The sequence below is a fragment of the Indicator indicator genome, chromosome 20 (assembly GCF_027791375.1).
Source record: "Indicator indicator isolate 239-I01 chromosome 20, UM_Iind_1.1, whole genome shotgun sequence".
NCBI lineage: Eukaryota > Metazoa > Chordata > Aves > Piciformes > Indicatoridae > Indicator > Indicator indicator.
Window position 1 is genome coordinate 7,128,540 of NC_072029.1, and position 11,142 is coordinate 7,139,681.

At 42.8% G+C, this 11,142-nt stretch overlaps 1 protein-coding gene across 1 annotated transcript; it reads left to right on the forward strand.

Annotated features, from left to right (window-relative positions):
• The first annotated feature begins 413 nt into the window (after positions 1–413).
• Positions 414–10,622, forward strand: GTPBP4 (GTP binding protein 4). The gene is made up of 17 exons (XM_054390066.1): positions 414–489; positions 1,355–1,525; positions 2,671–2,774; positions 2,853–2,989; positions 3,480–3,580; positions 4,070–4,162; positions 4,500–4,691; positions 4,789–4,854; positions 5,500–5,589; positions 5,979–6,089; positions 6,359–6,436; positions 6,543–6,594; positions 7,139–7,239; positions 8,098–8,295; positions 8,902–8,967; positions 9,838–9,972; positions 10,446–10,622. The coding sequence occupies exons 1-17, from the start codon at positions 442–444 to the stop codon at positions 10,596–10,598; spliced, it is 1,896 nt and encodes a 631-aa protein (XP_054246041.1). The 5' UTR covers positions 414–441; the 3' UTR covers positions 10,599–10,622.
• The last annotated feature ends 520 nt before the right edge of the window (positions 10,623–11,142 follow it).

Consider the following 11,142-nt stretch of genomic DNA (forward strand, 5'->3'; position numbering starts at 1 on the left):
AACCCAAGTAATGTTAATACTAATGCCAGTATAAAGCATCAGAAAACTACACTGTGGTTTGCCTTTTTTTCTTTAATTCCCTATAATGTTTATTATTTGCATCAATCTAGCACGGCAGAGTGCATTTTCACAGAATCACAGAATTGTTAGGGTTGGAACGGACCCCAAAGACCGTCCAGTTCCAATCCCCCTGCCATGGGGAGGGACACCCTCGACTAGACAAGGTTGCCCAGAGCCACATCCAGCCTTGGCCTTAAGAACATTTTTCAGGCAAAGGTAGCAGAACTCAGTCCTGGTGATGACCTTAACCACCCCCTCCCGCAGCCGCCCTGCGCCGCCTCCGCGGGCCGGAAGCGCGCGTCTCTCGCGAGCAGCCCGAGCCCTGGCCCTCTTCCGGCGGTGTGCGGCTGGGCCCGGCCGCGCTGTGCTGGCCTGCGCGCCATGGCGCTCTACAACTTCAAGAAGATCACGGTGGTGCCGTCCGCCAAGGTACGAGACTCGCTGCCCTTTCCCCTCCCCTGCGCGCCCCTCGGAGCGGGGCGAGCTCCTCCGCGCCCGGGAGGAGAGCACTGTGCGTTCCTACCCGCTTCGCGCTGCCGGCGTGGCCTTGGCCTTCGCCTCCTGCGCCTCCCGCAAACTCGTGGACTCGCCCTGGGTTGGTGCGCCTGAGCGCGGCGGCCTGTGTCATGGCTGAATTGGGGGAGCAGGGGTCCTGCAGCCTATGTCGTGGCTGCATTGGGGGAGAGGGGCACTGCAGCCTGAGGAGGAATCTTGGGGATGGGGAGAGCAAGGCTCCTGTCAGAGAGGGGCACTGCAGCCTGAGGAGGAATCTTGGGGATGGGGAGAGCAAGGCTCCTGTCAGAGAGGGGCACTGCAGCCTGAGGAGGAATCTTGGGGATGGGGAGAGCAAGGCTCCTGTCAGAGAGGGGCACTGCAGCCTGAGGAGGAATCTTGGGGTCGCTTTGCACCCCCGCCCCGCGAGGTGGTTCCCACCAAAGTTCCTCCGGTTTTCCAAAGCCTCGCCTCGCTGCGCGGTCGTTCAGAACGGAATGCACTCCTGGTGTAACCAAGGAGCGTTAGTTGAAGTACGGTACGCGGAGCTGCTGGCAAGCATCACTCGGCACGGCCTCGGGCGGACCTGTCCCACACCCGGGCTTCAGGCTGTGCGAGTCCGGGATCCCCCCGAGCCGCTGCTGGGGCAGACGTGGGTGGAAAGCCAGCTCCCAGTTAAATGAAATGAAAACCTAAAACACAGGTTACAAACCCCTGTATGGTGTGCATGCTCCTGCACCAGAAAGAAATTCGTGGCTTTAGTTGACAGTTTATATAATTAATCATGTTTCCTCGACTGCAGGATTTCATAGATCTGACATTGTCAAAGACTCAGCGGAAGACCCCAACTGTCATCCACAAACATTACCAAATCCATCGGATTCGACATTTTTACATGCGAAAAGTCAAATATACTCAACAGAATTACCATGACAGACTCACTCAGATCTTAACAGATTTCCCCAAATTAGATGTAAGTATTTTGTCCTCTGATCATAAAGGACCTTTGCTTTCACTTTGATTCACTGTGTAGGTGCTTTTGATTGATTCCCAGTGGGCTTTACTGGGATGCATTTTAGGCAAACTTGTTCTGCAAAACAGCACATGCCTGCTAAGAAAAGGAGTCTAAACTGTGTCCATGGATGGTTAATGTAGGATAAGTTTTACAAGATTTTAGCTGATCAGATGTGTTTGCCAGAAGCTGCTATTTAGTGAAGAGAAGCCGTGGAGTTTTGACAGTTATGTTATATCTGCTTATTTCGTTCTGCATGCAGATTGTACTGATGCTCAGTCTTCCCTAGACTGAAAGAAGGTGTAAGAAACACGTAAATATCTCACATTTCGTGCCATCTTCAGTTCTTCAGAACTTACATTGATAACATAAACATTGTTCTTGGACCCATAAAGGTTGCATATAGTCTTAAACCCCCAGGAACTTCGTCTGGATCCATGTGTCCAATGGAATTTTTATAGGCAGTTTTTCACTCATGCTTAAATTGTTAACCTGCAACCTGGTTGGTTTTTTTTTTTCTCATGCTCTGGTGAGCATTACTGCAGAATTCCCACAAATATCTTTATGTGATGATAAACAAAATAAGTACATGAGTAGATAAAATACTTTGTTTCAAAGATTTGAACTGAAGATGCTTCTTCCTTGGAAAGCTGAAGGATTTATTTGGGTGTCGAAGAAACTTTTACCCAGTTTACACAGAATTTAATCTGGCAGTCAGAGGAATTTGTGTTGTGTTAGTGGTGTAGTGTGAATTTGCTTTTAGAAACTAGTTCTGCAGGCTGCTTACCATTTGTTGTTTTGTTTATAAAAAGCATTTCAGAGTTATTAGAAGTGTTTTACAAAGCAGAAGATGAAATGGAGACTCTGTATGAATGAGTCCAAGATGTGTTTGCAGAAGAAATTCAAAACTAGTAAGATTTATGCATTTTTTTGACCAAGCAGATTATTTTTTTACATAAAATACTAATGAAGACAGTTTGGCTTATCTTGTCATTTGTATTGCTGGACTGGAAAAAAACAAAAAGGAACTTACATAGCTGCCAAGAAATAGTAATTTTAACCAAGGAAAATACGAGGCTTAATTTTCTTTTATGCTTTTGTTTTAGGATATTCACCCTTTTTATGCAGATTTGATGAATGTTCTCTATGACAAAGATCACTATAAGCTGGCTTTGGGACAGATTAATATTGCCAAGAATCTGATTGACAAGTAAGGGGCGTTCATTTCTTCACTTGGTGTAACGAGTCTGCTTGCTTGCTGGGTAATTCCCCGTTTCCTGCCTCACAGTGTCGCTAAAGACTACGTGCGGCTGATGAAGTACGGCGACTCCCTCTACCGCTGCAAGCAGCTGAAGCGCGCCGCCCTGGGACGCATGTGCACCATCATCAAACGGCAGAAACAGAGCCTGGAGTATCTGGAGCAAGGTTTGTATTGGAAATAGGCTAAAATAAGGCGTGTGCATTGGCTCTACAATCTGTTCGTACACCTAGTAACAGAAGAATGTATTTAATACAGAATGGAGACATAGACTCGCAGAACATTAGGGGTTGGAAGGGAACTCCAGAGGTCACCCAGTCCAGCTCCCCCCACCAGAGCAGGATCACCTAGGGCAGATCACACAGAAACTCGACCAGGCGAGTTTTGAAAGTCTCCAGAGAAGGAGACTCTACAACTTCTCTGGGCAGCCTGCTCCAGGGCTTTGTCACCCTCACAGTGAAAACATTTTTCCTTCTGTTTATGTGGGAGCAGGAAACAGAAGTCGTTTCAAAATGCCCAAATTGTATTTTTTTAACTAAGTAGCTTTCTCTTTTAAAATTCTTCAAATTTTTTGGTATTTACAGTTATAAAACTTAAGCTTAAGCTTAAAAGTCACAGCCGTGCTTTACTGTATAGTTAATCTTTTTAACATTTCAGTGCGACAACATTTGTCTCGTTTGCCAACCATCGACCCCAACACACGAACTCTTCTGCTGTGTGGCTACCCAAATGTTGGAAAATCTAGCTTTATAAATAAGGTATGAACATGTTTGGGCTTTTGGGTTGGGTTGGTTTTTTTTATTTGTTGGCTTTTTGTTTGTTTGAATATTTTGTTGGTTTGGGTTTTTTCTTGTGTATGGGGTTTTTAGTTTTGTGGGTTTTGGTTGTTTGGTTTTTCTCCCCCAAAATAATACTGACATACCTCTGAATTTAAAACAAAGTGACATTTAAACAATGTGATGTCATTATGGCACAGCCTGATGTGAGCACTATCAAATTAAAATATGTGAACAGAGGTTGTATGAAGTTCTGGATGGATAAGTGGAAAATTACAATAGATTTCACTCTCAAAAACCATTCTTTCCCAATACAGCACATATTCATTATCATACCTTCTCATAGATACATGCTTGCAGCAAAGCCAGAATAACCATTTTTAGCTATTTCTGTAGCAAAGCAAGTGTATTATTCTGATACACTGCTTGCAACTTCAGGAGTAAATGTGTGTGGATTAATCTTGTTCTTAGGTTACACGAGCAGATGTGGAAGTGCAGCCTTACGCCTTTACCACAAAATCTCTCTTTGTGGGACACATGGATTATAAGTATCTGCGTTGGCAGGTAAGAGCTGTGACCATTTTGCATCTCCTTTAAAGAATTAACTGGTTACAACCTGGTTTGCTATTTCTCAAGCAGTTGCATTTTTGTGTCTAGAGACACTGTCTGAGAGCTGCTGTGCAAGTGTGCCAAAGCGTTCAATACTTGGAGCATTGGTTGTTCTGAGACCTCATTCTTGTGCCACTCTCAAGCTGGCCAAGTTTACAGTGTTAGTTGTGACTGAAAGGGTGGAATATTGCCATCTTAAAATGGATGGTATTGGCCAGAAATCAGGCACACGTTCTGCAGTAGTTTATCAGTTATCCTGGACTAAAGCCTGACTGAGTTATGTTAATTTTAGGTCGTAGATACTCCTGGCATTTTGGATCATCCTTTGGAGGATAGGAACACCATTGAGATGCAGGCTATAACTGCGCTGGCTCATCTGCGTGCTGCTGTGCTGTACATGATGGATGTGTCTGAGCAGTGTGGGCACAGCCTGGAGGAGCAAGTGGAGCTCTTCAGAAATATTAAGCCCTTATTTGCTAACAAGGTACGTTTGGTTTATCTCATTAATTAACCCCAGGTTTTTATAACATGATAACTTGAATCAGGATTCTTTTGGTTTTGTTTTTTTTTCTTTCTGTTAGCCTCTTATAATTGTTGCAAACAAATGTGATGTGAAGAGGATTGCAGAACTTCCTGAAGAGAGTCAGGTGAGACTTCTCCCACCTCTCTGTTTTCTGACACTTAGAGAAATAAAATGGACAGCTGCCATTTGTATTGGGCAGAAACTTTCACACGATCATTTCTTTAACTCTTCAATAGCATAATGGAAAGTAGCTTTCCAGGACTTTACTTATATCTTCTTAAGTACTGTCTAATCTGGGTTTGGAAATGTCTGACGCTGTGAGAACTTGCAGTTGCTACTGTAGTTGCAAGTGGAACTGAATAGCCTTGTTCAGTAATCATTTCAGGAAGAGTTTGTGAACCCCAGACTGAGAGGTGTTGCTGAAAAGTTGCAGTGGAAGGTCCCACTGGGCAACAGGTTGTGTATGTGCAGGGCTAGTTCTTTTGTGTCTACAAGTTCAGGGATGTTCTGTCACGTTTTGTTCCTTCTCTGTTTTTGTTCATATGAGTCCTTATAGGTGCTTTTTAGAAAGCAGCTCTTTGCTTTAAAAGAAGAAACAGTTTAAGCAGAACTGTAGCTGTAAAGTGTCTGTCATCTTTTCAGAAGCCTGTTGATGTAATAGTAACAGGTTGCATGCATGGATGTTGGATTAAGATTTCTTGTTCTTACAGCATCAGTATATTAAGAAATGGGCAGAATTTAATTCTTTGGGATAATGTTTCTGTTTTAGAAAATATTTGAAACTTTTGAAGCAGAAGGATTTTCTGTAATAGAGACAAGTACCCTAACAGAAGAAGGTGTAATACAAGTTAAAACAGAGGTAGGTCTCTTTTCTCTCAGTTTTATTCCCAATGAAGAGTTTTTTGCCTCATTTGTAAGAATTTAATCTCCGTTAAACTGTGCATTATCATCACATATTTTAAACACACTGTCTTTTAATGCTTGTTGAGCCTCACTGGACTTGGATGGAAGTGGAAAATTATATAAATCATATTGAAAAAAACCCTGGTGAATGTTTCCTGGGTCTTGTTACTTTCTGTTGTTTTCAGCTCACTGCAAAAAGTAATTTTTGCTTTCTTGAGAGTGAGGGAGACAAATTAGAGAGAAGATGAGATGTGAAGCTAGATACTTGGGATTTAAAGCCTGCTGTGTCATTTGTTGAATCAGGAAGGTTTCATTCCTTGCTTAAAATGTCATGTGCACTTTCAGGCTTGTGACAGGCTGTTGGCCCATCGTGTTGATACTAAAATGAAAGGAAATAAAGTGAATGAAGTGCTGAATAGATTACACTTGGCAATGCCAACCAAAAGAGATAACAAGGTAGGTTACGTGTTTGTTCTCTTTCACGTGTTTCTCAATAATTCTTGAGTAGGGCAAAAATTCTCTGACCTTAACATGTGAAGAGATTAATGTGGTGAAATTTGCTGATTTTTTTGGTCTGTAACTGCCTTTGCTGGGCTGAGAGTCAGCCTGGGGGGTTGTATGCTTTAGGAATACGTTACTCAGCAGTGGTGACTTACAGCATTGTGAAAAAGAATTGATTCAAACTTCTGCCTTTTTCCTTGGGGTCGGCTGTTGCCTTAATGTAGGAGCGGCTGCCTTTTATACCTGAGGGAGTAGTAGCACGCAAGAAACGCATGGAAGTAGACACACCCAGGAGGAAATTGGTAAGTGGCATCTCTGGATTAGGAAATCAGCAGCTGGATTTTAAATTTGCTACACTGGCCCATATACTTGAAGTTAGATGATCCATAAAGCTACCTGTCTTTGCAGGAGAGAGATCTGGAACTTGAACTGGGAGATGATTATATTTTGGATCTTCAGAGTAAGTATTCTATAAGAATCAGTATTACTCTTAAGCAGTAAAGTTTGGCTATTTCAGTCTTAGGAGGAGAATACCTAAAGCTGACTCCTTTCAACTAAATACCAGTGCCACCATTTATTGCATAGTGTCCTTGCCCTCTGTTCCATGACTGGTGATCTTCAGTGACTGCTCCTTGTTCTGTAATGTCCCTCAGTTTTCCCCATGGTAGAATCACACACGTACAATGACTGCTCTGATGACTTGAGTGATTTTTATCTTCCGTTCTGCATTGCATTACTCATTAGTTCTTGATGCTCTCTCTGCTAAGGAAGTATCGCTGTGAGAGAGACTGCATGTATTCTGTTTCCACTGGATTGTGTCATTATTGAGCAATATTTGGTGGTAGAAGGGACCTCAGGAGTATTTGTGAATGTGTCAGAGATGCTACCAAATTCTTGGTGGGGATGTGGCTCTTCTATTTCTATATAATTGGGATCTGAGTGTTTTCTGTCATCCACATTCTTTGAAATTATTTTTGTCTCTTTTTCAACTTGTGTTTTTTAAGAATACTGGGACTTAATGAATTCATCTGAAAAGTACGATAAGATACCAGAGATATGGGAAGGTCATAACATACTTGACTACATCGACCCGGATATAATGAGGGTGAGTTTTCCCATTGTTCTTTTTATCCTGTTTTTGCATCTTTATGCCTTTGTTTGTAGATGAGAATCAGAGTGTCATGAGGACAAGTTCTTTTGTATTGTCTGCACTTGCTGGTAGATGCTGTGTTCTGAGTGATCAAGGACAGCATTTCAGAAGAATGGAAAATGGCTTTAACTTGTCAGAATAATGGTGATCTTATTTTTTCCATCCTAAAAAAGGGGCTTTGCAGAAGTTACATTTCATTACTCTTTGACTGCAGCCAGGAAGAATGCAGCCATCAAACTTTATGTATTATTGATAATATGAAATTCACCCATCAAATTTATGTCTCCTGGGGTATGATGTTACAGGAAATGGACTGGATTTTCGTTTAACAATATTATTTAATTAAAATCACTGCTCTTATTTCATGCTGGTTGTTAAGGAGAAGTAATGAGTGCAGACTATAGAGCCTGGTGCTTATGCGACTGGGTTTGGCTGTACTATTGATGTTCCACACTGATCCTAAATGCAGAAACAGAAGAGTTTTTCAGCCTGTGCTTCCAGAATGAGCATAGCCAGCACAGTTCACAGTACAGCATGTGTGCATTCCTGCAGTGGTGAGCTTTGGACAGTCCCACAAACTATAATGTGGTCGAATAAGTCTGCATAGCAGTCTGCCCCATAGGTTTACAGTCATCTGCTCCTCCAATTGCATTAAGTCTGTCTGGAGGAGTCAGGATTAAGTAGTAATTGTTTTTCTGTGGAGGGTCTGCACACTGTCATGGCCTTGGACCACACAACAGTAAAATGTTGAGAACTGCAAGTCTAGGATTTAATGATCACCTTCATTTTCATTTCATCTCTTCAAAATCTAAGAAACTGGAAGAATTAGAGAAAGAGGAAGAGCTGAGAGAAGCTGCTGGAGAATATGACAGTGAACCAGAAAGTGAAGATGAAGAAATGACAGAAATCCGACAGTTGGCACAAAAGATCCGAGAAAAGAAGAAGCTAATAATCTTGCAGTCCAAGGAGAAGGATATTCACGGCCCAAGGATGCCTAGAACAGCTAAAAAGGCAAGTATAGAACACTGCAACAAAGTCTTGCTGATGTGAAATAGCTTCACAAAAACGTAGCAACACTGTTTAGTGGAACCCATCACTCCTGTTTTGACCCTCTTCCTCGCTCCTTGCTTTCTTCTGACCTCCTAGGAGTTCTGGTCACTACTGTGCTTGTGGAGGGGTGGTAGCCATTTCTCTTGTGACCAGTCCAGGATGATTGCAGTGTAGTAAATTGATAAGCAGACATTTTAAGAAAATGAACGTGGCTGATTTTGTACCCAGGATTTCTTACCTTCCCCAGAGGGGTGGTGCCTTGTGGAAGAGGTAAGGAAACCCAAGTACCTCACTGTTACCTGTTCCCCCAGAAAGGGAACCTGTGGGGAAGGTCTTTAAGGAATACTGGGACCTTGCAATCCTCTGTAGAAGGATTTATGGGTGAAGAGAATTGAGGTGCAACAAATGAAATGTGGAATTTTGGCTTTGGTTGTCTGCTTGTGGGATGTGCCAAAGGAATAAACACGTGGTGACTATAACGGGACCATGGCATCCTAAGACAAAAAATAAAGATGGAGCCATGCTTTTTTTGAAGGAAATATTTTCTTAGTGACTGTGTCTTCGCAGGTCCAGAGGAAGGTGCTAGAGAAAGAAATGACTGATCTTGGACTCGACATGACTAATAAAGACGATGTAAGTTTTTGCTAATTGAACACAAGGTTTATCTAGAGGAGATCAAGGTCTCGGAGCAGACTGACAATGTGCATTACAGCTGGCACAAGAGGGAGGTAGGGTCTCTGAGGGAGAAGATAGGAAACCTCAGTGAGGCAGTCGGTGCTGGGTGTTCAAAACATTGAGTAGGCTGCAAACTTAAACATCTTTCAAGAATTGCTATTTGTGCACTGCTTTGAGGGCAGCTGGCACTTTGAGACACAAGACAGTTAAAGTATGTCAGAGATTTGCCTTTAAGAGACACTTCATCAGAAATTAAAAACCAAAATAATTTTGTCCAGTAAATGCAGCGGTATTCGGGCTGCCTAGGCCTTCAGACCTCGAGTTCTTGAACTAAACAAGGAGTTGAGAAACAAGGAATGTCAACACTACCCATCCAAAGCAGAGCTGATAGGCCATACTGGTTTTCAGTGCTCTCAGGGAGGAGCAATGTAATTGCTGTGCTGTAGGATGGTGTTTCCATCTCTGACTTGCTGTAAACAGGACGCTAATCAGAGTAGGTTTCATTGCTCTTTTGCTGTGGCAAAATTGCCGCAGTATTATTATCCATTAATTTGCCTGTATCTTTTTTACCCATTGCTTAACAACCTGCTCAGAAAAAGCAGGAAGATGGAGTTGATACTTGTGAGAACAATCTGCTAACTCTGACTGAAATGTGCAGATTGCTGTGGGGTAGAAAGGCAGGGACAGATGGCTGACAAGGGCTGACAAGGAGTACCCAGTCTGGTGTCACAGCAGCCCACCTGGGTTTCTTGCTTAGTCTGCTTGGAATTGGAGCACGTGAGCTGATGGTTTCTGGGCTAGTGGTCAAGGTGCTGTTCTGCATTTCAGGCACATTACGTGAGAAGGTCCCGCAGCACTACAAGGAAACGGAAACGTGACGAGTCCGAAACTCCCCAGTCTGTGGCACGCAGCCGCAGCTGCTCTCGCACACCGCGGGACGTTTCTGGTCTTCGTGATGAAAAGGTTTGTTGAAGTTATTTACCTCTGTAGCAACTGTGAACCATTGTGGTTGTGCTTAAACCAGCTTCTAGGAGACTTCATACTAGGCAGCTTCATCTTTGGTTCATCTGAACTCTGTACATCAGGTGCCTAGTTCATTCTTACCAACAGGATGTAATAATGCAGGCTAAGAAAGAACATTCTACATTTTTGTCTCTTAAGAACAAGTATGAAGGAAAATTCTACAAACTGTGGAGTTCTACCTTCAGTGAGACAGGAGTTATGGGGCAGTGCCATCAGATTTTAAGTTTTCTGGAAAGAGAAGAGTTTTGCTAAGGAGGATTAGAGTGACTTACAAGTGATACTGTTCTGGAGTTGCAGGTGGTGGCAGATGTTGGGTATCAATGTCCTTGTTAAAATCATCAGTGTGTTTTCTGAAAGGTAAAGCTAGTTAGCTGAGTTACTGAGGAACTCACTCTGCCTGTCTCTTTAAATAGATGGTGAAGAAGGTCAAGACTATGGCAAAGAAAGCTCAAAAGAAAATGAATCGCCTGGGCAGGAAAGGAGAGGCGGACAGACACATATTTGACTTGAAGCCAAAACATCTTCTGGCTGGAAAGAGAAAATCTGGTAAAACACAGAGAAGATAAGCAGTCCTCTGGATTAAAACTAATTAAAACTCAGTTTATTAAACTGATTTCTGGTCCTGTCTTCCTTTTTAGTAATAGTGTTTAAAAAGTGTGTGGTTTGTGTTAGTGCTGAAGAAGATACTTGTAGCTCAGAGAGGGAAAGTTCTGAGTCCTCATCTTGCAGTTGTAGTACCTGGAGAGGTTTGTCAATACCAGTGGTGGAGACTGTTGCTAAATAGACAAAAATATTTTGTTCCATTTTCCTACTCCTGACTTTCCTGTAGACGCATTTAAAGTGCTGTGTAAAGCTAGACTTAAAATTAGGTTACATGTAGAAATGTGAAGTGTTTGTAATGAAGCTACTCTCAGAATTAGAGATGTACAGCTTTGTAAGGTACTGCAGCAGTGAGGCTTGGGCTGCTGGGTTCAAGTTAGCTCTGATGTACAGTGAGGGATGAGTTCATGTTGCAGGTGGAAGCTGAGATTGATGGGGAAGTAACAAGGAACCTGGCAGGTACTGCACATGGTGCTCATGCACTGAGCTAGTCTGGAATGAGAGGGAGAA

What these genes read in the sequence shown, in the direction of transcription:
- GTPBP4 (XM_054390066.1), top strand. Translation starts at nt 442, where the DNA reads ATGGCGCTCTACAACTTCAAGAAGATCACGGTGGTGCCGTCCGCCAAG. An exon ending in GCCAAGAATCTGATTGACAA is followed by an intron (nt 2,775 to 2,852) that starts GTAAGGGGCGTT and finishes CCTGCCTCACAG; the next exon opens with TGTCGCTAAAGACTACGTGC. An exon ending in ACATGACTAATAAAGACGAT is followed by an intron (nt 8,968 to 9,837) that starts GTAAGTTTTTGC and finishes TCTGCATTTCAG; the next exon opens with GCACATTACGTGAGAAGGTC.